This window comes from Capricornis sumatraensis, chromosome 8, assembly GCF_032405125.1.
Source record: "Capricornis sumatraensis isolate serow.1 chromosome 8, serow.2, whole genome shotgun sequence".
Lineage (NCBI taxonomy): Eukaryota > Metazoa > Chordata > Mammalia > Artiodactyla > Bovidae > Capricornis > Capricornis sumatraensis.
The window spans coordinates 71,662,292-71,689,373 of record NC_091076.1 but is presented as its reverse complement, the minus strand read 5'-3'; the positions used below and the strand labels follow the sequence as shown (position 1 = coordinate 71,689,373).

At 37.2% G+C, this 27,082-nt stretch overlaps 1 protein-coding gene across 2 annotated transcripts in view; it reads right to left on the bottom strand.

The window, feature by feature from the left end:
• Window positions 1–24,870, bottom strand: part of NSRP1 (nuclear speckle splicing regulatory protein 1) — a 41,513-nt gene extending 16,643 nt beyond the window's left edge. Inside the window, exons 1-2 of one of the 2 annotated variants that reach the window (XM_068977743.1) lie at window positions 24,839–24,870; window positions 23,574–23,670 (exon numbers count right to left, since the gene is read on the bottom strand). In XM_068977743.1, the coding sequence (XP_068833844.1) occupies window positions 23,574–23,670; window positions 24,839–24,858 (117 nt within the window). In that variant the 5' untranslated portion in view covers window positions 24,859–24,870. The remainder of the gene's footprint in view (window positions 1–23,573; window positions 23,671–24,838) is intronic. The other variant, XM_068977744.1, reaches the window with a different exon arrangement.
• Between the last annotated feature and the right edge of the window lie 2,212 nt (window positions 24,871–27,082).

Sequence of the window (27,082 nt, the reverse complement as noted above, 5' to 3'; positions counted from 1 at the left end):
TTTCTAATATAATGATTCTGAGTTAAAGGCCACAACCCAAATGAAGATCAAGATTCCATTAAAGTCTTAAAAGCTACCAAATTCAACAGTCTACCACAAAGTGGGATGGAGACAGCACAAGAAACTTTCAGATGGCTAGTGATTAATGATGACAGCTATTGCACACAAAGAAATTATTTTTATTGTAGCAATACAGCTACCATTTGGGCTTTCCAGGTGGTGCTAATGGTAAAGAACCCGCCTGCCAACACAAGAGACTCAAGAGACATGGGTTCAATCCCAGAATATTGGGCAGATCCCCTGGAGCAAGGCATGGCAATCCACTCCAATATTTTTGCCTGGAGGATCCAACAGACAGAGAAGCCTAGAGGGCTACAGTTCAGTGTCAGTAACAACAAGCGACTGAGCACACACTCACAGCTACTATTTATGATACTTCTATTCTGTGCATGCAATGTACTAGGCACTTAAGGTATTTTTGGTTCTTAAAATATTTAGATATTATAGAGGTTTTTTTCTTTAATATGGAACTAAAACTAAGAGATTAAACAATTTGCTCAAGATCTCAGAGCTAGGAAAGCAATCCAAAGTTTCCGGTTTAAAGTGGCAGATTAATATATGCTGCAGCCTCCTCTTCCTCCAAACCCGTGGAATGACAGTAAAGAAATCCATAATCATGCTAGAAAATAAGAAAGCATACTGTCAACAGACTGGAAACTTGAGGAAGACAGAAGACTAGAAACCAAAACTGCCCAGAGGCTGAATGCCAGAAAAGATGGGTATGGTTCCCAGGGTACTACACGTTCTGATGTAAAGGATACAAAGAGCACAAGACAAAGACGAATTAATTGGCGTTTCTGAATTAGAATCAGCAGTGCAGGTGACCCATGTTACAGTCTACCTTTTTTGGAAAAGGCCTATTAAAAGATTTCATTTCTGCCTTAAATTAAGAAAAGTGAACACATGACTGCTCAAAGTTTACAACACCAAGGATAAAGAGAAAAATCCTACCACCACCTGGGAAAGAAGCTGAGCATGATGATTACTTACAAAGAACTGGACTGATACCAGGGCCCTCCACTTGGAAATAATGAGATAAAAGGAAAACAAAGTATTAAAGTTTGGAAGGAAAATAATTTTGAACTTGAAATTCTATATGTAGCCAAACTATCTTTCAAGAGTAAAGGTAAAATAAAGACATCTGTAGATCTTCAAGGATTTAAAGATTATCACCCACAGATACTCTCTAAAAGAATTACTCGAGAAAATACCACTGGAAGTACAAAGAAGTAGGATGCAGAAATCAACAATGAATGAATGGCTAAAAAAAAAAAAACTACTAAAATCTCAGATGCAATCAACCTAGCAGAAAAAGAGAAAATAGGAGGGAAAAACTTGCTAAGGTGTTTGATTAAGAGAGAATGTGAATATTCTAATCACCATTAGAGTAATATAAGTTTAATTACTGTGCTGAAATTTTAAGGGTAAACATTAAAACAACAGAATGTGAAACTCTTGGAGGTAAAATGGAACAGCCACCATCGCCAGAGCAGCAAAACCTTAATCCAACAACCAGAAGGAAAAATAAGAAATAAGTAAGACTAATAAGCAGAGAAGGCAATGGCACCCCACTCCAGTACTCTTGCCTGGAAAATCCCATGGATGGAGGAGCCTGATAGGCTGCAGTCCATGGGGTCGCTAAGTCGGACATGACTGAGCAACTTCACTTTCACGCGTTGGAGAAGGAAATGGCAACCCACTCCAGTGTTCTTGCCTGGAGAATCCCAGGGACGGGGGAGCCTGGCGGGCTGCCGTCTATGGGGTCGCACAGAGTCGGACACGACTGAAGCGACTTAGCAGCAGCAAGACTAATAAGAAAGCATGGTAAACAAGAAATACAAAATGACAAGAGTAAGTCCAAACATCACAATCACTTATTTAAAAGACAAGGACAAAACACTGCTATACCCAAGAGATACAAAAAAAAGTTAACAAGTAAATGAATGGATGAATTCAGAAAAGCTGAAAATAAAGAGATGATAAGAGACACAGCACAAATAGGCTAAAAAAAGGAAGAACAGAGCAATATTAATTTAAACAAATCTTAAGTCAAGGCAAAAATGGAACAACCCAAGAAGATACTAATGAATCTTTACAAAATTAACATAGTTTTAAATGTATAAAATTTATTTAAAAAGAGAAACCAGCAAACTGTAACCATCGTGGTAAGCTACCATACCATCCTCAGAAAAATATCAAATAGATAACAAGTGAGAAAGGGTACAGACTTGAACAATGTAAGTTCGGATAGGGAATGGAAACTCATTCTGGAGCCTGAGAGATGCAGCCTATAGTAAGTAATCAGTAGGGACTGGCAGAAACTATAGCTAACCAGAGTACAAGCCCCACCTAAAGGTAGTCACACTTCAAAAAAATTAAAAAAGATTGTCATGACAGATGGCAACTTGCTTGTGTCTATTAAATAATTGAATGTATGACTATACACATGAATATGAATATATATTCATATATATGTTTATAAGTGTTTATTACAGTACAGGCGTGTGCCATACTTTAAAGAAAATTTGAAATATACCTGGATCAGTCACAAAACCTGTATTAAGCCATGAAGGAAATGTCAAGACATTACAAAAAGCAGAAGTCTCACATGGACCGTGTTCACAGGCAAAATGCATTAGCATCAATAACAGCAAACGGAAAGGAAAAAACCAGATACCTGGAAATTACAATTCTAAATGATTCTTGCGTTAGAAAAGGAGAATCAAAATAAAAATTATAAGTTCCCTGTTAAAAAGTATACAACGAGGGTCAGCAAATAACAAAGCCTATGGCAAGCAAAGCAGGACTATGGAAAAATTTATAGCTATTAATAAATGTTTTAGGAAACAAAAAAGATGTTCAACTAATGAATGTAAGAAAGAATAGACAAGAACAAAGATTGTATGGAAATAACAGAGAACAAAATAAACAAAATAGAAAACTAAAAGATAACTGAATGACCAATAATCAGAAAGTTAATTCTTGTAAAAGGTAGTATAATAGGCAAACTTTTGCCAGGTCTCATCAAGGAAAAAGAGAGAAAAACAGAAAATAAACAACATGGTGGGGGGTTGGGGAGACATAATTACAAGTTCAGAAGAGATTTTTGGTAAGTATTTTATTATTAAAATCTTCTACAAATATAATTTGAATTCCTAAAAAAATGAATGATTAATTTAGGAAAACACAAATAACCAAAATTGGCTGAAAATGTAGAAATTGAAATAGATTAAAAAAGGAAGAAACTGAAATAAATAGTTAAGGACCAAATGCAAAATATTACTGTGTATTTTAAAATATTTTAAAGGAACATATTTTCTGTTAACTGTTCTAAAGCAGAGGCTATCAGATGTTTTAGTCTCAGGACAATTTTACACTCAAAATTATTAAAGACCCAAATAACTTCTGTTTATGTGAGTTATACCTATTAATATTTACCATATTAGAAAGTAAAACAGAGAATTTTAAATATTTATTAATTCATCGAAAAATAACAATAAACCCATTTCATACTCAAAACAGTCTTATGAAAAATAACTACAAAAGAATTTAGTAAGAAGAGTGGCAATGCTTTATTATCTTTGCAAGTCTATTTAACTGAAGACTGTTGGGTTTTCTCATACTGCTGTCTTCAATTTGTTGCAATCCACATGTACTGCAATATCTGGGAAACTCCACTGCACATTAAAAAGAAAATGAGAGTGAAAAAAGGCAAATTAATGTCTTAGTATCGCTATGAAAGTAGTTTTGACTTTGCAGACCTCATGAAAGGATCCTGAGAACACCCAGGGGTCTCCATATTACAACTGGAGAGCACTGTTATAGAAAAGAAAAAAAAAAAGATGGAGAGCTACACAAATATCAGATAAGAACAGAATAAGAAAACTGTAAGCCAGTGTGACTTTAACAGCAAATACTTACCTTATAACATACACAAAAATTAGCTCAAAACTGATCAAAGACCTAAACCAAAGAGTTAAGACTCTTGGGGAAAAAACAGGGGAAAGGCTTCATACATTGGATCTGGCAATGATTTACTGGGTGTGACACCAAAAGCACAATAAAAGAAAATGTGATAAACTGGGCTTCATCAAAGTTCAAAATTCTGTGCATCAGACAAAAATCAACAGAGTGAGAAGGTAACCCAATGAACAGAAGAAAAAGTAATTTATCTAATAACCAGAATACATTCCTACAACTTAATAATGGGCAGAAGGACCTCAACAGAGACTTCTCCAAAACAGATCTACACATGAGCAATAAGCACATGAAAGATGCTCCACATCATCAATTATTAGGGAAATGCAAATTAAAAGCACAATTATTAGGGAAATGCAAATCAAAAGCACAATTAGGTATCACCTCACTACCATGAGAGTGAAATGAAGTGTTAGTCACTCAGTCTGTCTGACTCTTTCCGACCCCATGGACTGTAGCCCAGCAGGCTCCTCAGTCCATGCAATTTTCCAGGCAAGAATACTGGAATGGGTTGCCATTCCCTTCTCCAGGGGACCTTCCTGACCCAGGGATCACACCTGGGTCTCCTGCATTGCAAGTAGATTCTTTACCATATGAGCCACCAGGGAAGCCCAATCCCTGAGAATAGCTATTATTAAAAAAAAGAAAAGTCAATAGTAACTATTGAAAGTTTTGGAAAGGATGTGGAGAAACTGGAACCACTGTTCACTGCTGGCAGAAATGTAAAATGGTGCAGCCACTGTGGAAAACAATGTGGTACCTCAAAAATATAATTACCATATGATCCAACAATGCCATTTGGGTATATACACAAAAGAACTAACAGCAGGACTCAAAAGACACTTGGACACAAACATCATAGTAGCATTACTCACAACACTCAAAAGCTGGAAAAAACCCAAGTGTCCACGACAGATGAATGGATAAACAAAATGTGATACAGACACAAAACGGAATGCTATGCAGCCTTAAAAAGAAAGGAAATTCTGACATGGATGAAACTTGAGGACATTATGCTAAGTGAAAAGTGAAGTGAAAGTTGCTCAGTCATGTCTGACTCTTTGCGATCCCATGGGTCATACAGGCCATGGAATTCTCCAGGCCAGAATACTGGAGTGGGCAGCCATTCCCTTCTCCAGGGAATCTTCCTAACTTAGGGAATGGACCCAGGTCTCCCACATTGCAAGCTGATTCTTTACCAGTTCAGCTACAAAGGAAGCCCAAGAATACTGGAGCAGGTAGCCTATCCCTTCTTCAGGGGATCTTCCTGACCCAGGAATCGAACTGGGGTCTCCTGCATTGCAGGCAGATTCTTTACCAACTGAGCTATCAGGGAAGCCCATGCTAAGTAAAGTCGGTCATAAAAAGACAAATACCGTATGAGTCTCCTCCAACACCACAGTTCAAAAGCATTAATTCTTCAGTGCTCAGCTTTCCTCACAGTCCAACTATCACATCCATACATGAACACTGGAAAAGCCATAGCCTTGACTAGACGGACCTTTGCTGGCAAAGTAATGTCTCTGCTTTTTAATATGCTATCTAGGTTGGTCATAACTTTCCTTCCAAGGAGTAAGTGTCTTTTAATTTCATGGCTGCAATCACCATCTGCAGTGATTTTGGAGCCCAAAAAAATAAAGTCTGACACTGTTTCCACTGTTTCCCCATCTATTTCCCATGAAGTGATGGGACCAGATGCCATGATCTTCGTTTTTGGAATGTTGAGCTTTAAGCCAACTTTTTCACTCTCCTCTTTCACTTTCATCAAGAGGCTTTTTAGCTCCTCTTCACTTTCTGCCATAAGGGTGGTGTCATCTGCGTATCTAAGGTGACTGGTATTTCTCCCGGCAATTTTGATTCCAGCTTGTGCTTCTTCCAGCCCAGCGTTTCTCATGATGTACTCTGCATAGAAGTTAAATAAGCAGGGTGACAATATACAGTCTTGATGTACTCCTTTTCCTATTTCGAACCAGTCTGTTGTTCCATGTCCAGTTCTAACTGTTGCTTCCTGACCTGCATATAGGTTTCTCAAGAGGCAGGTCAGGTAGTCTGGTATTCCCATCTCTTTCAGAACTTTCCACAGTTCATTGTGATCCACAGAGTCAAAGGCTTTGGCATAGTCAATAAAGCAGAAATAGATGTTTTTCTGGAACTCTCTTGCTTTTTCCATGATCCAGTGATTTTGGCAACTTGATCTCTGGTTCCTCTGCCTTTTCTAAAACCAGCTTGAACATCTGGACGTTCATGGTTCAGAGAGTTACTGACCAACTTTCACTAATTTATTCTGCATCAACAAAGAACATGAAGATCATGGCTTACAACACAAAGGTTTATTTCTTGCTCATACTACATTGCCCACTATGAATGGCTATAGGTCCACACTGTCTTCATTCCAGGACTGAGACTGAAAGTACAGTCCCTATCTGCAACATGCTGCTCAGATGGCAGACAGGAAAAAAAGGAATGACTGAATCAGATGACTCTCAAAAGCTTCTGCTCAGATATAGCTTATCAATTCCATTCACATTCTACACTGGTCAAAACAAGTCTCATGAATAAGCCAAGGGTCAGGAAGGATACTCTCCTGCAGGGAGGGTCATCTGATGGGAGGACTCTATAGAGATGGACCCAGTTAGAGAGGGCTACCCAATAATTGTAAACGTAACTTGGGGATGACCAATCTGCAGCAAAGGGCAACTCCCTGAAAAAACGGTATTTACCATGAACCTAGAGCAAAAATAACTATTGCTATATATCAACAATAAATGCTTAGAAAATTAATAAATGTAATAATAAATTTAGAAGATCTCAATCAAACATATGAGCTATGAAGCCAATTAACTATGTTATCTTCTTAGACAAACTGCTTGTTTCTTCCACTGTGAACATAATGAAAATCTATTTCATTGATTCTAAAAACAGATTTTTTCACACTTTAACCTCTCAGAAACTGATGACTTCTTGAAAGAACAGCTGTTTCCCAGGAAGCAATAATGTAGTATATGAAAATTTTTCATTGACACTTTCTGATAACATCAAGAAAGCATTAAAGTATCTTACACTTGATAAAATATGGTAATATTTAGTGTTACTGTGATGATCACATGAACTAATTCATATAAAACAGCACTACTTAATATACAGCAAGCTCTCAATAAATATTAATTTTCTTATTCTTTGTCCTACTATATTTAATCAAATATATATTTATCCACTCCAGTATATATTTTGATTATATATAATCAAAACAGATTATAATGCTAGAGCAACTGAAATAAAAAGGCAATGAAGCAGGATTAGAGAAAGAAATAAAATGGAACAGAATAGTCAGGGATACAGACCCACAAATTTATAGAAATTTAATATATAATAAACAAATCATTATGTATGAGAGAGTATAGCACATAATGGTAGTTCTCATCGTATCATACTCAATACCCTCCTTTTATAGGAAGTATTTGTAAATGTCCCTTGTGTGTTTTAGTCGCTCAGTCCTGTCCAACTCTTTGCAATCCCATGTACTGTAGTCTGCCAGGCTCCTCTGTCCATGGAATTCTCCAGGCAAGAATACTGGAGTGGGTAGCCATGCCCTTCTTCAGGGGAGCTTCCTGACCCAGGGATTGAACCCACGTCTCCTGAATTGCAGGTGGACTCTTTACAGTCTGAGCCACCAGGGAAGCAAATGCCCTTAATCATTCTGAAAATGGATAATCTAAACTCTACACACAATTTTTAAAAGCTATACACACACACACTTCTTTCTAACTCAGTTTTGGATACACAAACAGGTACATCCTTACAGAACTATAAAGAATAAAGAGAAATTAATTTATAAAATAATAATATGTAAACATGTAACCACATTAGAAAACAGTAATTTGTCAAATGCTTCTACCAGGTGGAATCAATGTAATCACCATTAATGCTATGGACACAAATGCTAACTTGAATTGGTGACTGAAACACTACAAGTGACACTGTGGATGGGGACATGAGTTTCTTACATGGTAGACTCTTGGTGAAGTTCTAAACAGACAAGTGTACAATCTTCACTCTACAAAACAGTTAAAAGCAGAGGAAGGACTTCCCCGGTGGCGCAGCACCAATACAGACGACATGGGTTCGATCCCTGGTCCAGGAAGACCTCACATGCTGTGGCAAACTACGCCCGTGTGCTACGACTACTGAGCCCACACCCTAGAGAGCCTGTGAGCTGCAACTACAGAGCCCATGTGCTGCAACTAATGAAGGCCATGTGCCTAGAGTGTGATGCAACAAGAGAAGCAAGTCAGTGCAAAGAGAAGCCCTTGCACAGCAACACAGAATAGACCCTACTCCCAGAGTAGACCCTGCTTCCTTGCAACTAGAAGAAATCCCACACAATGCAAAGACGACCCATCACAGCCAAAAATAAATAAATAAATAAAATCACCCAAAAAAAAAAAATTTTAGCCTACATTTTGCCACATATAAATAATACTTTTTAAAAACTGTTGAAATTTTCATTCTATTAAAAACTTTTATTAATAAAAACAAAATGCACAAAACACATTTTGTGTTTATGTGTAAAAAGAACAAGTCCAAGGCTCACAAAATTATAGTTTTTCATCTGTATACATCTTCAGAGGGATTTCATCTATATGGATGGGGGTAACAAAATACAGAATATTTACAATCCCTGGGCGACATCAAAACTTGGTGTCAATAATACACTCAATAACTGTGGTAAGTAAAAGTTATAAAAGTCACTTTATAAGTTTCTTAATGCCTCTCTTGAAGTGTTGAAAACCCTTGGAATAAGACTGTTCAAAAAAATTGGACAAATAGATATCCATCTTGTTGAAAATTAATAGACTCATCTCCCCAATATATTCCTAAACCACAAGAAAGCAAAGCTGTATAATTTCACATGATAAAAACTGCAACTCAACTGTAAGCCACTTGTGTTCCTGTTCCAACCAGTAAATAAATCAACTCTTGAAGTCTCTGAGCTCTGCCAATTTTCCAACTAACCCCTTTTCTGTTGCGTCTCTCAAACTTTTAAAATTCCATTACAAACAAACTTCCTCTCAGAAGGAGTAATTATCATTTTTAAAAACACAGACTTTGGATAAGGCAGATCACCTCAGTTCAGTTACTCAGTTATGTCTGACTCTTTGTGACCCCACAGACTGCAGCATGCTTCCCTGTCCATCACCAACTCCCGGAGTTTGCTCAAATTCATGTCCATCACGTCGGTGATGCGATCCAACCATCTCATCCTCTGTTGTCTCCTTCTCCTCCTGCCTTCAATCTTTCCCAGCATCAGGGTCTTTTCCAATCAGTCAGTTCTTCCCATCAGGCGGCCAAAGTATTGGAGCTTCAGCATTAGTCCTTCCAATGAATATTCAGGACTGATTTTCTTTAGGATCGAATGGCTTGATCTCCTTGCTGTCCAAGGGACTCCCAAGAGTCTTCTCCAACACCACAGTTCAAAAGCATTGATTCTTTGGTGCTCAGCTTTATAGTCCCAACTCTCACATCCACACATGACTACTAGAAAAACCATAGATTTGACTAGATGGACCTTTGTCAGCCAAGTAATGTCTCTGCTTTTTAATATGCTGTCTAGATTGGTCATAGCTTTTCTTCCAAGAAGCAAGCGTCTTTTAATTTCATGGCTGCACTCACCATCTGCAGTGATTCTGAAGCCCCCCAAAACAAAGTCTCTCACTGTTTCCATTGTTTCCCCATCTATTTGCCATGAAGTGTTGGAACCGGGTGCCATGATCTTAAGTTTTAAGACTGTTGAGTTTTAAGTCAACTTTTTCACTCTCCTCTTTCACTTCCATCAAGAGGCTCTTCAGTTGTTCTTCACTTTCTGCCATAAGGGTAGTGTCATCTGCATATCTGAGGTTACTGATGTTTCTCCTGGCAATTTTGATTCCAGCTTCTGCATCATGCAGCCCAGCATTTCACATCCGGCAGATCTTCTGAGGTCAAAATCTAGCTCTATTACCTAACTACTGTGTGTGTGACACAGGTCAATTTACTTAACTTCTTGACACCTTAGATTCTTTAGCATAAAATCTCCCTTTTCCTTTAGCTTCTTTCCTTTTAAACATGCACAAATCATCTCCATCTAAGACAACAACAAAAAGGAAATTTCCACCAACTCTACCATTATCCCTTCTATCATCTCCATTTCCTTCTTGCTTTTCCCAATCAAACTCTTTCAAAATAAGACCATTAATTTAAAAAGTTAATGATCACGTAACAGGAAAGAAAGGATGGAAAAGGAGACTGAAGAATGAACTAAGAAAAAATATGAAGACTAAAACAGACCATTAACAACCACTAAAACTAACAAATTAGAAACAAGACAGAAAAAAGGTAACTAAAATACTTGATGCAAAAAAAAGACAAAGATCGATACCTGTTTAACTCTCTTTAATATCTGTTTAACTCTCTCATCTTACCCGACTCCACTTTCTCTTGGTCCTCATTATCTTCTTAAACTAACAAGTAATTTACTAATCTGTTAACCATTTATCACCTCTTCTCTTCCCAGTAGAATGTAAACTCCAAAAGGGCAGTGGCTTTGCTGTGTTTCATTGGGACAGAGCAGGAATCACTAAATATTTGAATGAACTAATGAATGCATGATGATATGGCAAACAGAGGTGATCCTTCAAAGAGACAAAAAGCAAATGGATCAGAAAAAGTATTGACGTGATGAAAATAAAATTCTATGACAAGAAATAGTTAAATATTTCAGGTAAAAAGTAACAATGTATTCCAGGGAAAGTAATTCAAAATTATTTGTACCAAAACACACAGAACTTAAAGTATATAAAGAAAATAGTCACCAGCTGTCCAGGCCAATAAGAAAGTAATTCATTGGAAGTGCGATAAAATAACTATACTACTGTACTTTCTAATAAAAACATTCAGTCCCAGAGAAAATGACTAAAGTCTACAAAGTTTTGAAATAAATTGTTATTAGAGAGATAGTACACCATTCAGGTTATTTAGGTGATAAAAACAACAATCAATCATTCCTTAACAATTAAGAATTTAGGAAATAATGCCCCATGAGAATATGTTGAAAAACTACTCCATAAGGAAATTATGCAAAAGACCTCAGAAATGGAAATCACTGGTTAAAGAACTACTAGAGTGCACGGAATTAAATTAAAAAACCAAGGAATTTCAAAATACAGAAATACAAGAAATGATTTAACTTTAAAACATTAATATAAATTCATATTGATGCTAAAAAATTAAAGTTTAATAATCTTAGGATAAAAATTATTAGTGAACTAAAAATAGTATCCAAAACTTAAAGCAAAAATCACACTTGAGAAATTTCCTAAGCAATTTCCATTAAAGTCAGGAATGTAACAAAGTTTCTATCACTGCTTCTATTTATCTCTATATTGTAGTTTTCAGTCAATATAATAAAACACTCATAATCACATAGCAAAACAAGAAATATGAGGTAAAAGAACTAAAAATTCAAAGAGACAAAATTATCCTTGTTTACAGACAATATGATTGTCTACAAAGGAAATACGAATCATCAAACTATTAGAACTATATTTACTAAAATTAAATCAACAATAACAAAAAACAGAAGCTTTTATAATAAATTAGAAAAAGTTTCCTTATACAATAACAGGGCTATAAGGTACCTACAAATAAATCTAACAAAAGATGGATGTCACCTTTACAGAAAAAAATGATAAAATTGTACTAAAGGATATACAGAACACCTGAATAAAGAAATGCCATTTTCATATATGAAAAAAGTAAAATACTAAAATATCAATTCTCTTCTAAACTAAACTATATATTCAATGCAATTCCAATCAAAATCTCTATAATTTTTTTTTATTATGAAACTGTGGTGTTAGTCGCTCAGTGGCGTTTGACTCTTTGCGATCCCATGGACTGTGTAGCCCACCAGGTTCCTCTGCCCATGGGATTCTCCACACAAGAATACTTGAGTTGCCATTCCCTTCTCCAGGGGATCTTACCAACCCAGGAATCGAACCCAAGTCTCCAACATTGCAGGCAGATACTTTACCATCTAAGCCATCTGGGAAGCCTGCTATAAAATGGAAGGTGACACAAAAATCCACTTAAATGACTGAAGGCAATTTCAAATAAGGAAAGAGCAATAGAGTGAAGAACAACTGAGGAAAAGAGAATGCAAGACAATGCATGAGTTTGTAGGACAAAAATGAACATTTTGGTCTCTAAGAGCAATGGGAAATGAATAGTGATTTTTAAACAAGTAAGATGACTGTCTAAAGTGTGCAAAAAATGCATCGGAGAGGCTTAACAGACAACCTGGAATGTCACTGAAAATGGCAGAGTATAGACCTGACAAACATTCTCTTCTCCAAAAGAGCATAAAAACATTGGCCAAAAAAAGTTAGGATCAGCTTTTTTAGAACTCTGAAATTAACCAATAGCTTAACAGCAGTCCAGGGAACATCTATCCAAGAACAGCTGAATCTTGGTAAGAACTCTATGGTGTTTTAACTTACCCTATTTCCATCACCCCCGTCCTAGTACCATGGTGGCCTAAAAACAAGAGACCACAATCATAGCAGAAAAATCAGCAGTCTGGCAGCCACTACAGAGGGCAAATGAGGTTCTTTCAAAACCCTATCCAAGAGAATTATTGGAACTGTCTGATGGTCCCTGGAAGACGCCACTCAGAAGGCTGTTTTTATTTGACTTGACAAGAGTTGCTTTGTAAAACAGCCTTTTCCCTGGAGGTATCTGTCAAAAACAATCAAAAGACAACTGTTGAAGATCAGGGTAGCCTGAGACAGTGGGTAACAGTTTTAATAGTTGGGGAAAACAATAGGTTATGGTTAAGCAAAAAGCTTAAAGCAGAACAGAAAGTCCACTGGGACTTTGAAATCTCCAAAATGTTTCTGGGGATCATGAAAACCACATGCACACACAGACCTTTGTGCAAGATCAGGAAAAACCTGAGAAGGTCCTAAACTCTCAAGACTGATCTTGAGGACTGACATGAGGCTCTGTACAAGCAGAAGTGAAGGCTAAGGCAAAGTTGTAAAATGCCTGGTTATGTACCGAAGACATATGCCAACATGTACACAAAGCCTCTTGGCAGACTGGAGACCTATTAGTTACAGGTGTTTAAGGAAGTCTGTCAGGTCATTAGTTGACCACTAAAGTAACCAAGCAGACTCTGGTGGCCACACACGACAAACATAGACTCAAAGAATTAGTTCAGATAATCACTAAACAAAAAAAGCAAAACAATCAACAAACAAACAACAAACCTTGGGAACAGGGGCAGCTCTGATTGCAGAGCTGCCATTTTCTATTATTCTAAATTTTCAATTTTCAACCCCAAATTATGAGACATATACATAAATAAGAGAGCACGATTCACGCACAGAATAAAAGCCTTCAATGAACTAAAGGAAACTATGTCTAAAGAACTAAAGTATGAAGAAGTGAAAGTGAAAGTCGCTCAGTCGTGTCCAACTCTTTGCGACCCCATGGACTATACAGTCCATGGAATTCTCCAGGCCAGAATGTCTCACCAAATAGAGAATACCAATTTTTACAAAAATTATTTTAAAGCAGAGAAACAAACCAAACCAACCTCAGGAGTTGAAAAATACAACAGTGCTTCTGAATTATATTTCAGACCAAAGAAGATAGGGAAAAAAAAAACCCTCAGCCATGTGTCAACATAATTTGGCAAAAAACTCAATAGATTTAACCAGAGATTCACAAAATAACTTTACATCTAAGAGGATTCATGATTAATACTACCATTTCTTTCCTAGAAAATGACAAAAATTCCTACTTCACTCATCTTAACCTGGATTAGTTTAGCCACTTCTGTAATGCTCTTATCCTACTGGAGGATAAAATAAGGAGAACAGAGTTCTCTTGCTGCGGCTCCCACTCCTAACAAAATTATATCATTTAAAGTTGCCCTTTGCTCTCTTCTTGCATTTCCTTATGTTTCTATTTCACTCATGGATAACAGGTTAAAAAATGAATTCTTGGCAAAATTACACATTTACTTAAAAATCTTTGTTTATACTGTTATTATGTATTAATATATTCAGTATCATGAATTTCTCAGAATTCAGTTTAGTAGCAAATGATAAAAATGAAAAAAATTCTTAGCCATCATTAAAATAACCCCAATTTCCTGCCATTTTCACAAATAATATGCTTTGTCATGTCTATACAACTCATTTTATTTGAACTATACTAGACTACCTCCAGAGAAATAGTAAATTTCAAGATTGATAAACAGTGAAAAATGCAATTATAATGTTCAGAGATTAAATTTTTAACTTTTTTTTAGCATCAGCAAGCCAAACAGGCTTCCAACTAAAATAAATTCATTTTTCATTAAGAAAAACAGACCTATGAAGACTACTTATTCAAGAAAGTGTTTTTAAAATATTGGAATTAAAGTGATGAAAGACAAATAGGCATAACTCCCAGACTTCAGAATGTATATATATATATATTCCACATCTATTTAGATATTTCTCCAAAGAAGACATTCAGATGGCTGGTAGGCACACAGAAAGATGCTCAATGGTGCTAATTATTAGAGAAATGCAAATCAGAACTACAACGAGGTACCACCTCACACCAATGAGAATGCCCATCATTACAAAGTCTGTAAGTAACAAGTGTTGTAGAGGGAAAAGGAAACCTTTCTCACACCTTTGGTGGGAAAACAGTATGGAGATGCCTCAAAAAACTAAAAGCAGAGTTGCCATATGATCCAGCAATCCCACCCCTTTGCACATATTCAGACAAAATAACAATTCAAAAAGATACAAGCACCTCTACGTTCATAGCAGCACTATTTACAACAGGCAAGACATGGAAACAACCACAATGTTCACCAACAGATGGATGGATAAAGAAGATGTGGAATACACCCACATGCACACACACACACAGGAATACTACTCACCCATGGAAGAAAATGATGAATGGATAGATATGGAACACACACACACTCAAACACTACTCACCCATGGAAGATGTGGAATACACACACAAACACCACACCACACACACACATACACATACACACACACACAGGAACACTACTCATCCATGGAAGAAAATGAAATAATGCCATTTGCAGCAACATGAATGGACCTAGAGCTTATCATACTAGGCAAAGTCAGAAAGATAAATACCATGTAACATCACTTATATGGGAATCTAAAATACAATACAAATCAACATATCTACAAGACAAAAATGGGCTCACAGATATAAAAAGTGGTTGCCTAGAGGAAGGAGGAGGGGAGGAAAAGAATATGAGTTTGGAATTAGTAGAGACAAACATATAGAATGGATAAACAACAATGTATAGCACAGTATCCTGTGACAAAGCATAATGGAAAAGAATATGAAAAAGAATATATGTGTGTGTGTGTGTATAATTGAGCCACTTTGTTGGACAGAAGAAATTAACACAACAATGTAAATCAACTATAGAAAGTGAAAAGTGAAAGTGAAGTTGCTCAGTCGTGTCCGACTCTTTGCGACCCGTGGACTGTAACCCACCAGGCTCCTCCATCCATGGGATTCTCCCAGCAAGAATACTGGAGTGGATTGCCATATAATTGAGCCACTTTGTTGGACAGAAGAAATGAACACAACATTGTAAATCAACGATACTTCAATGCAATTTTTAAAAAAGGAAGTAGTGAAAGCAATGAAAACATGTCATGTAATCCAGTAAATTGCAAATATTTCTAACTTTGGGAATATACAACTATGAAAGTGAAAGTATTAGTCATTTAGTCATGTCTGACTCTTTGCAACCCCATGGTCTTCTCCAGGCAAGAATATTGGAATGGGCTACTATTCCCTTCTCTGGGGATCTTTCTGAGCCAGGGATTGAACCTGGGTCTCCTGTATTGCAGACAGATTCTCTACCATCTGAGCTACCAAGGAAGCCCATACAACCATAGTCACATTTTTTTTTTAAAGCACTGATTTCCTTCTGTTCTCAAAAATTTTAACAGTGGAATGAACACAATTTTGAAAAAAAGAAAAAAGCTCATACTATCACTAAAAAATCCCCTCAGATCAATTTTCACTTATTTTCTACTTCTCTATGCATACAGTTTTCTACAACCACATATACATATTCAATTTTATATTCTACTTATTTCATGCTTTTAAATGGTTCCAGTACTCTCTCTTATTATGCTTTCTCAGATTAAATGCTATTTCCTTTCATATTTTAATATGATTTGGAAGCTAAGTATCTTACAGAAAATTCTTAAAGTCCAGCATAAATTTTTCTCAAAAAATATTTTTCAACAGGAAAATACAGAAAAGCATAAATTACTCATAAATGCACTAAAGACTACTATTAATTCTGAAATGATTTATTTACTCTTTTTTCCTTTTATTTTATTTATAATAATTTTGTACAGACATTGTACCTCACTTTACTTAGCCATGCTTTCACTGTTGAAAGCTGGACTGGTTCTAAGTTTCTACTATCATAAACAACTCTGAAATAAAGACTTCTGTGTATCTATAAATCTTTAATACAAATTTCTGACCATGTCCTCAGGAGAGAATTTTAGAAAGGAAAATACTGGCACAGCTTCCACCTTCTGACTGATACAGTGGGTTAAACATACCTGACCCTTAAAGGATTGATACAAATTGCCAAATTGTTTTCTGAAAGGGGCACTGATTTACATCAACAAAATTTTGAATTTTAAAATTTCCCATTTCATCAAAACTTTGCCATATCATTTTCAAAAGTATTATCTATATTAGTTTCTTTAAAAGGCATCTTACTGCTGCCCTTATTTACCCTTCTTAGATATATAGCAAGATTAAGTATTTTTATTGCTTATTAGATATTTCTATTTCTTCTATACCTTATGTTTTCCAGTTTTCTCTGAGGGTTTTGGTGTTTTTCTTACAGTTTTTATAACTGCTTTATATCTTATGAAAATGAAAGCTTAACCTATAAAAGGACTACCTGGCTTCTGAGTATTCAAAGTGCAATTATTATCATCCACCATTTATCTGACATGTTTGGTAAATATTAAAAAAAACTAAATAAACTTTAGTTATCTGTTTTAAATTAATACTTTCTTTAAAGAGATGCAGAAGTTTTTATCTTTATCCAACAGCAACAATTCTCAGGTGGTACGAATCATACCTCGTCATGGCATATGAGTTATATTGCAAAACTGGATCTCACGAGAATATCATTATCTAGAAATAAGTATTTCAATTGCCAAGACTAAAAGGAAAATTCATTATATTCTGCGAAATGAGCAAGCATTTATCACAGAAATATCTAAAAGAAAGTTTCATGTTTTAACTTGTCATGCAACATCTATTTTAGTCACTGACCACTTTAAAACACTTGTGAAATACTTGTCAGAAGTACTCTGGATAATTGTATACATTAGTGGACAGCAAGCACAGCTAAATTTCAGCTACGCGCCCCCCACTTTGTAAATAAAGTTTTATTAGAACACATTAGTCATGCTCATTCATTTACATGTTATCTAATGGCTACTCTCACACTGTGAAAGCAAATTTGAGCACTTAGCTTGCAAAACCTAAAGTGTCTACTATCTGGCTCTTTACAACACAGCTAAAACATCTGAGTAAATAACTTTACTCATTCTTTGAAGTCAGCACAGACAGATCTTAACTCCTGGAGCTCATACTCTTGCACAGTGTAAAACTTGTATGCAAATAACTTACAATATAAGGTATAACAAAGTGCTCTAAAAATGATAAAGAGTGTCAGAAAAAAGGAAGAGTGTTTTCAGTGGGGAAAATCTTGAAGAAGGCAGCTTTTGCACTGGGTTTGAAAAGATGGCTATAATCTGACATATATGATAGAGACACTTCCAGTGTGAAGAAAAGTAGAGTTGTAAAAAAATACAAACGTGACAGTGTACTCTGCACGGAAAAACATAGGAGAAAACGCTAATGAGCATTTTGAAGCCAAAGCACAGGGAAGGCTATGTCAAGATAAGTTTAGATTTTAAATACATTTAGGTTCAAAAGCAAGGAAGTAACAGTGATTACAACTGTTTTAGGCAGATCAGTGGAAACAGTGTCAGACTTTATTTTTGGGGGCTCCAAAATCACTGCAGATGGTGACTGCAGCCATGAAATTAAAAGACGCTTACTCCTTGGAAGGAAAGTTATGACCAACCTAGATAGCATATTCAAAAGTAGATACATTACTTTGTCAACAAAGGTCCGTCTAGTCAAGGCTATGGTTTTTCCAGGGGTCATGTATGGATGTGAGAGTTGGACTGTGAAGAAGGCTGAGTGCCGAAGAATTGATGCTTTTGAACTGTGGTGCTGGAGAAGACTCTTGAGAGTCCCTTGGACTGCAAGGAGATCCAACAGTCCATTCTAAAGGAGATCAGTCTTGGGTGTTCTTTGGAAGGAATGATGCTAAAGCTGAAACTCCAGTACTTTGGCCACCTCATGCGAACAGTTGACTCATTGGAAAAGACTCTGATGCTGGGAGGGATTGGGGGCAGGAGAAGGGGACGACAGAGGATGAGATGGGTGGATGGCATCACTGACTCGAGGGACGTGGGTTTGGGTGAACTCCAGGAGTTGGTGATGGACAGGGAGGCCTGGCATGCTGCAATTCATGGGGTCGCAAAGAGCTGGACATGACTGAGTGACTGAACTGAACTGAGGCAGATCAATCTATCAACAGTATTTGAAATGAATTTGATGAGAGAGAGGTGATAAGGAAACTAATTATAAAGCTATTAAAATAATTCATGACAGACGTGATAAAGGTGGTAGCAATGGGACTAGAATAAAGAATTGGAAAAACAGAAAATAAACACATTAGCACCATAGCAAAACTACTCGAATACTTATGACCAGATAACAGCATTTGGATACACTATAAACCTTACTTACAGGGGCTTCCCAGGTGGCTCAGTGGTAAAGAACCTGCCTGCTAATGCCAGAGACACAAGAGACCTGGGTTCGATCCCTGAGTCGGCAAGATTCCCTGGAGAAGGAAAAGCCAACCAACTCCAGTATTCTTGCCTGGGACATCCCATGGAGAGGAGCCTGGTGGGCTACAGTTCATGGGGTTGCAAAGAGTCGGATGTGACTGAGCACCTGAGCACACATACATAAACCTTACTTATATAGGGTAAAAACTCTTCATCTCCTCTGCATTTGAACAAAACGATAACTGTCTATTTAGTTCTGCTAATTTAAAAAAGAGGGACTAGTTAAGTAATAATTTGAAGTGCTAGACTACTACTTTCTCCCATTTTTAAACTAATTCTGGATACCAGCACATATTAAAACACAGATTTCATTTGGTAGGGCCCCCTCTGCTGGACCACTGAGAGAAAAGTCTGATCTTAAATTTGGGTTCTTAATTGCTTCTGTGGAATTGGTGAAAATAAGAATAGCTGGATTTGCTTTGGAAGCTCATCAGGTGTATCAAATGCCCTCTTCAGGAGGGGAACCATAAAATATCTTTCTCTGTCTTTTCCAAAATAGGAATAACCTTACTGTTGCTTAAACGGATTAATTTTTAAAGAAAAGAGTTTTAGACTCACGGCCATAGAGAACAGATTTGTGGTTGCCAAGAGGGAGAGGGAGTGGGGAGAAATGGACACGGAGTTTGGGACTACCAGATGCAAACTATTATACAGACAATAAATAAACAAGGTCCTACTGTACAGCACAGAGAACTGGATTCAATATCCTATGATAAACCATAATGGAATATGAAAAAGCATGTGTATATAGATATATATGTAAAACTGAATCACTCTGCTGGACAGCAGAAATTCACACATCCTCAATCAACTACACGTCAATAAAATAAATTTTTAAAAAAGAGTTAATATTCAAAGCTTACTAACATTCAAATAATATGTGAGGATAAACTGGAATCATCACATTTTTTTAGATGCATGGCACAGCTTGGGGGATCTTAGTTCCCTGAGCAGGGGTTGAACCTGGGCCCTCAGCAGTGAAACAGAAAAGTCCTAACCAGTGAACCACTGAAGAATTCCCCTAGACTGATTTTCTATAGGTAAAGAAATTATGCTAAGGAACAATTTTATATTCTCTGCTCATTAAGAAGTAAACTGCAGCTCCTTCATCAATAGGCTTCTGACTGGGCTCTACCAAAGAGATACCAAGATAGTCTATTGGAGGGTAGAAGAATGGGATACAACTAGTATTTTTCCCTGCTTTTCTCTCTAAGACTGAATCTTCCCTGTGGCTTCAACTCCTTTTAGAAAAGTTCAGTTCCCACCAAGTAATCCTAGCCCCTGGCCTCCAGAACCCAACTCCTACTTGAATCTCTCCATTTATCACTTCTTGCTTTTTTCTACCGCTAATCTTTGGGTTGGGCTTCCCAGGTGGCTCAGTGGTCAAGAATCCACCTACCAATGCAGGAGACACAGATTTAATCCCTGGGTGGGGAAAGATCCCTTGTAGAAGGAAATGGCAACTCACTCCAAGATCTTGCCTGGGAAATCTCATGGCCAGAGGAGCCTGGCGGGCTACAGTCCAGGGGGGTGCAAAAGAGTCAGCCACAGCTTAGCGACTCAACAACAACAAACTCTGCGTTGCTTCACCATCTTTTGTAGCTTCTCAAGTCAATTAGCCATGTAACCAATTCTCTGCATTAAAGTCCCTCTATGTAAAAGGAAGGGGGACAAAAAGGAAGAGAAAAATGGCTCTAAGCCTTTCTGTTGACTAAACAGTACCCACTGTCCAGCTACCACCATTAGGCTCATCTCACAATGGAAAAGAAACAGTAATCATATGAGTAAACTTTCTATATCAGTTGTACAAACCCATCCTTCTCAAACTGAAGCAATGCTGCTTTGTATTACATGGGTATGCCAGGATAATTTATGTGAAACCTCAAGATAAACTGTCATATTTTTCTGTTGTGTCCATAGTGATTTTAAAAATTACTTGTACATTAAATTTTTTTTGACATTATTGACTACGCCAAAGCCTTTGACTGTGTGGATCACAACAAACTGAGGGAAATTCTTAAAGAGATGTAAATATCAGACCACCTTATCTGCCTCCTGAGAAATCTACATGCAGGTCAAGAAGCAACAGTTAGAACCAGACATGGAACAATGGACTGCTTCCAAATTGGGAAAGGAGTATGTCAAGGCTGTATATTGTCACACTGCTTATTTGACTTATATGCAGAGTACATCATGAGAAATGCTGGGCTGGATGAAGCACAAGCTGGAATCAAGATTGCCAGGAGAAATATCAATAACCTCAGATATGCAGATGACACCACCCTTATGGCAGAAAGTGAAGAACTGAAGAGCCTCTTGATGAAAGTGAAAGAGGAGAACTTTAAAATATTTTTTTTTAATGCCTAGACAACATACTAAAAAGGAGAGACATTACTTTACCAACAAAGGTCCCTCTAGACAAAGCTATGGTTTGTCCAGTAGTCACGTAGGGATGCGAGAGTTGGACCATAAAGAAAGCTGAGCACCAAAGAATTGATGCTTTTGAAATGTGGTGTTGGAAAAGACTCTTTAGAGTACCTTGGACTGCAAGGAGATCAAACTAGCCAGTGCTAAAGGAAATCAGTCCTGAATATTCATTGGAAGCAATAATGCTGAAGCTCCAGTACTCTGGCCACCTGATGTTAAGAACTGACTCACTGGAAAAGACCCTGATGCTGGCAAAGACTGAAAGCAGGAGGAAAAGTGGACGACAGAGGGTGAGATGGTTGGATGGCATCACCAACTCGGTGGACATGAGTTTGAGCAAGCTCTGGGAGTTGGTGATGGACAGGGAAGCATGGCATGCTGCAGTCCATGCGGTCACAAAGAGTCAGACACCACTGAGTTAATGAACTGACTGAACGTACATTAAAACAAACCACAAGGGTACTGTCAATTCAATGGGGAAGAGCCTTCAACAAATGGTGTTGAGACAACTGGATATCCTTCCACATGCAAAGAATGAAACAAAACCTCCTATCTCATATCAAATACAAAATTTAACTCAAAATGAACCACGGCATAAACCTTGACCTTGGATTAAGCAATGGTTTCTTAGGTAATGACACCAAAGCAGTAACAACTGAAGGAAAAAAATATACCAGACTTCCTTAAAATTGAACTTTTGTACTTCAAAGGACATTGTCAAGAAAGTAAAAGGACAATCCACAGAATGGGAGAAAATATTTACAAATTACATCTAATAACTTATTCTTGCCTGGAGAATCCTATGGACAGAGGGGCCTGGCAGGCTACAGTCCATGGGGTCACAAGAGTCGGACATGACTTAGCAACTAAACCACCATCACCACCAAGTGATCTGTACCTAGAACATACAAAGGAATCTTACAACTCATAGCAAAATGACAAATAACCCAATTAAAAACTAGGCAAAAAAAAAAAAACTAGGCAAATTATGCCAACAGACTTTTTTCTAAAGATGATACATAAATGGCCAAAATCATAGGTCATCATCAAAATGCAAATCAAAACCACAATGAAATAGTTGTCTGGGGCAGAATATGGGAAAGTAAATTAACTGCAAAGAGGTATGAAAGAACTTTCAGGGAAGAGTGAAATGTTTTACGTCTTGACTGGTGGCTCAGATGGTAAAGAATCCGCCTGCAATGAAGGAAATCTGGGTTCAACCCCTGAGGCAGGAAGATTCCCTGGAGAAAGGAATGGCAACTCACTCCAGTAATCTTGTCTGGAGAATTCCATGGACAGAGGAGGCTGGTAGGCTACAGTCCATGAGGTTGTAAAGAGTTGGACATGACTGAGCAACTAACACTCACTTTGAGGCATATGTATTTGTTGAAAGTTATCAACCTATACACTTAAAATCCATGAATTTCATATTTTACACACTTAAAATCTATTAATTTCAAATTTGACATTTGGAAGGGTGCACTTATTTTGATATGCTTGTTAAGAACTGTGGGCTTCATAGAAAAACACTGTTTTGGCTGCTAAAACATAGAATTTTCATATTAGATGTCATTATTGTAGTATTATCAATGCTAACTTTATACACTACCATAACTACACTGTGTAATTACATTTAGCAGATACTGAATAACTACAAAAGTCATCTCACAAGAAACTATTTTTGCTGATAAAAATTTCTAGGAAATTGGTGACATCTCAATAGCTGATTTCCTAGGATCTTTACACTAACAATTTTGTTGTATCAGTATTAGTTGTATGAAATTACTTTTGTCTAACTGCTTAAAAATAGCTGAAGTTCATAGCTGTTAAACGAAAATCTCTTGGATTATCCATGTATCACTTAGCAAAAAAAATAAACCACCAATGGAGTTTTCTTTAAGTATTCCTTTGTTACTTCTGTAAATTATGCTACAGATACACTGTACCAACAAAACATTTGAAGCAAGCAAAGATATCAAATTCACAAGTTCAATTTAAAAACAAAAACAATTCCAACAATGCAGTAGAAAAAGTTTCCCTTACCTCATCATCATCATCATCAGAATCATTCCCAAACACTGAAGGTTTTTGCAAAACAGGGTGCAACTGCTGTGCCTTCTTTGGCAAAATAAGCCCATACCTGCATATTTTTTGTTTTGAAATAGAAATTACACCATTATACCTAAATGTTAAAACAGTAATACATCCACTACCTCTTCCGGATGAAGCTACCAAGTCAAAACATGTCACAGAGCTTATGATCTTCACACAACCCTGGTTCTGATTTTCAACGATCTAAAAGCTTCAAAATGCACTTAAGATTTTTAAACTATTATTCTAGGTTAAAGAAGAGAAGTGAATGAAGAGCTTGGAAGTTTTAGATAGTGAAACGATAGGAAAGTTAAAAAAAAAATGTTAGTGGAAAGCTCAGTTGAGGTCCACTAAAAAGAAAAAGACTAAATTATCCTTGCGGCCTAACAAGAGTCAAGAAAACATCCCCCCTCCCCTTACTGGGTATATATCATTTTAAATAAGTTATTAAATAAAGATTAATGTCATCCATTAAAATTTTTTAAAGATTACATTAACTGAGAAACCCAAGTAGCTATGGGGCAAATTACCATTACACTTTATAAAGCTCACGTGCTTTGTCTTGGAGCACCTGAAAGAACCATCCCATCAGACCCAACTCAATTGGTTTCTTCTCACGTTTGGGCCTTTAAGATGCAGATATAACGGGAAGCCGCATCACAACTGAGGATTATACATCTAAGGTAAAGCTTCCAAAAACATGTAACATTTCTCTTTTACGGCAAGGTATACCCCAATTCCCTATGTGCCTACCCTTTTTTGTGGCTTCTCAGCACAACATTCCTAAACCGAGAAGGGAGGGCGGGAATCAGAACTTGAGCTGCCAAGGAGAACAAGGCCCTCTAAGAAAGCCAGGAAATGTCTCTCTTCTCATTTCCCCTGAAAGCATCCAACCGGGGAGAAACTCAAGCGCGGGGTAGGAAGCAAGACTGAGGGGCCTCAGACCGAGCTTTTGGAAAATAGAAAAGTCTCGCTCTCTGCCCCTCAGCCTAACTTCCTTTATTTCCTCACAAGTTTCTCCCTCAAACTTCGGGCTTCCATCCTGCAAAACGTGTGGGGGGATGGGAATATATGTTCCTCGGGATTTCTCGCTTTCCCCGCCTCTATCCCTGACGACACAGCCCCTTCAATTCCAGAGCACTTCTACTCCTCGGTCAAAGACACAGTCGCCGTGGTATCTCACTCCCCAGTCTGACCCTAACTCCCGGATCACTCACTGCCTGCCCGGAATCGCCATCTTGCTCCCGTCTCCGCTGAACGTGGCCGACGCCGACGTAACGCTGATGCAGACGCTGGCGTCATCACGCGAATTCTCGCGGGGCTTTAGGCGGCCTAGAACTCACCTAGCCGCTGGGTTTGACTTTGGGTTACTTCCTCATTGCTGGCAGTGGAGTCCTTAGCCTTGGGAATTGTTTGAAAACCGACGGATTGCCTCGAAATCAGTGGTAAGAAAGGAATAACAAAATTTTAGGCCAAGAGTGTGGTCCCGGGAATTGGCATCCCCCGGCAATTTGTTAGAAACTGAAAATCTTGGCCCTGTTCCGTACCTACGGAATCAGAAACGCTGGGATGGGCCCAGAAATCTGAATTTTAACAAGTCCACCAGATAATCCTTATACTCAAGTTTGAAAACCACTGCCCTAGGCAGTGCTGTTTTTTTTTTTTAAACCCCTGAGGTGTTCAGTGTAAGTATCCCTGGGTGGGAAAGATACCCTGGAGGAGGAAATGGCAACCCACTCCGGTATTCTTGGCCTGGAAAATTCCGTGGACAGAGCAGCCTGGTGGGCTACAGTCCAGGGGATCGCAAAGGGTCGAACATGACTAAGCACTCACCCATTCCTGGCTTAGGGTAACTTGACAGAAGATGAAAATCCATACGCTAAATATATTACTGTTGGACAGTAGTGATGAATAACAATACTATAGTGCCACTGGCTATAGAAAGTAAAATCATACATGATATTAAAAAAACTTTAGTCACATTTCACGTGTGAACGCACTCTTTCTCGGCCCATGCCAAACTAGTTGTACAGCAGTTGAAGAGATCTTGTAAACTGCCGACAGAAGGACGTTTAAACCTCCAAGTGTAGTTGTGCATTTTGAAGTTTTGTTATTAGATACTTGGGCTTCCCTGGTGGCTCAAATGGTAAAGAATCTGCCTGCAATGCTGGAGACTCAGTTTCAATCTCTGGGTGGGGAATATCCCTTGGAGAAGGGAATGGCTACCCACTCCAGTATTCTTGCTTGGAGAATTCCATGGACAGAGGAGCCTGGCGGCCTACATCCTCGAGGTAGCAGAGTCGAACGTGACTGAGCGACTAACTTTCCCTACTACATATTTAAACATTTAGAGTTGTGTCCTTTTATGTTGACCCCTATACCATTAAGAAATGATCCTCTTTATTTCTTTTTTATCTACTTAATCTTAGTATTTATAACCAGCATTGGTTTTTAGCATAGTATATGTTTTCCCATCCTTTTAACCTATTTTAATCAATTTGTCTTTTTATATAATACATAACTTTTAATATAAAGTGGATCTCTTATTGCTAGCATATTGTTGGGTGTTGCTTTTTATCTAGTATGGCAATTTCTTCCTTTTAAGTTGGTATTTAGAACGTTTTCATTAACGTAAGTATTAGTGTAGTTGCAGTTTGTTTTTTCTTTTTCCTGTCTGTTCTTTGTACCCTCCTCTGCCACCTTCCCCTTGACTTTGGATTAATCAATAAATTTTTACGACCTAGCTTAAGATTTTCTTTTTTTTGGCAAGGTTTTGCTTTAAGGTTTCTAGTATACATCTTTATCACAATCTATCTTCAAGTAACAATGTACCACTCAAAAACTTTAAAAAAGTATACTTCCAATTTCCCTCTCTGAAACTTTGTGCTGTATTTTATCATGAGTTTTACTTCTAACAATGTTGTAAATGCACAATAAATTATTATTTTTCTTTAAACAATTACCCTTTAAAAATATTTTTTAAATAAGAAAAATATATTATTACACACGCTTACCATTTCTTGTGTCTTTGTATCTTTGTGTAGTATAATTATTTTTTTAGAAGATGGTCAAAGGGTACAGAGTTCCAGATAATAAGTATTTGGATGTAATATATAATATGATTAATATAATTGACTTGCTGTATATGAAAGTTGTTAACAGAGTAAATCCTAAGAGTTCTCGTCATAAGGAAAAATAGTTTTTATTTTGTATTTATGAGATGATGGATGTTCACTAAATTTACTGTAATCTTTTCATAATGTATATGTCAATATGCTAAACACTATAAACTTACACAGTGCTGTATATTAATTGTACCAATAAAACCGGAAGAAAAAAGTTAAAAGAATCCACACATGTTCTATTAACTGTCAGAACAATGACATCATCACATATCAAGAAGCCTCTGCAAAGTTCTCTTGCACACTGTTTTGAGGATGAGAGTGAAAAAAGGCAAATAA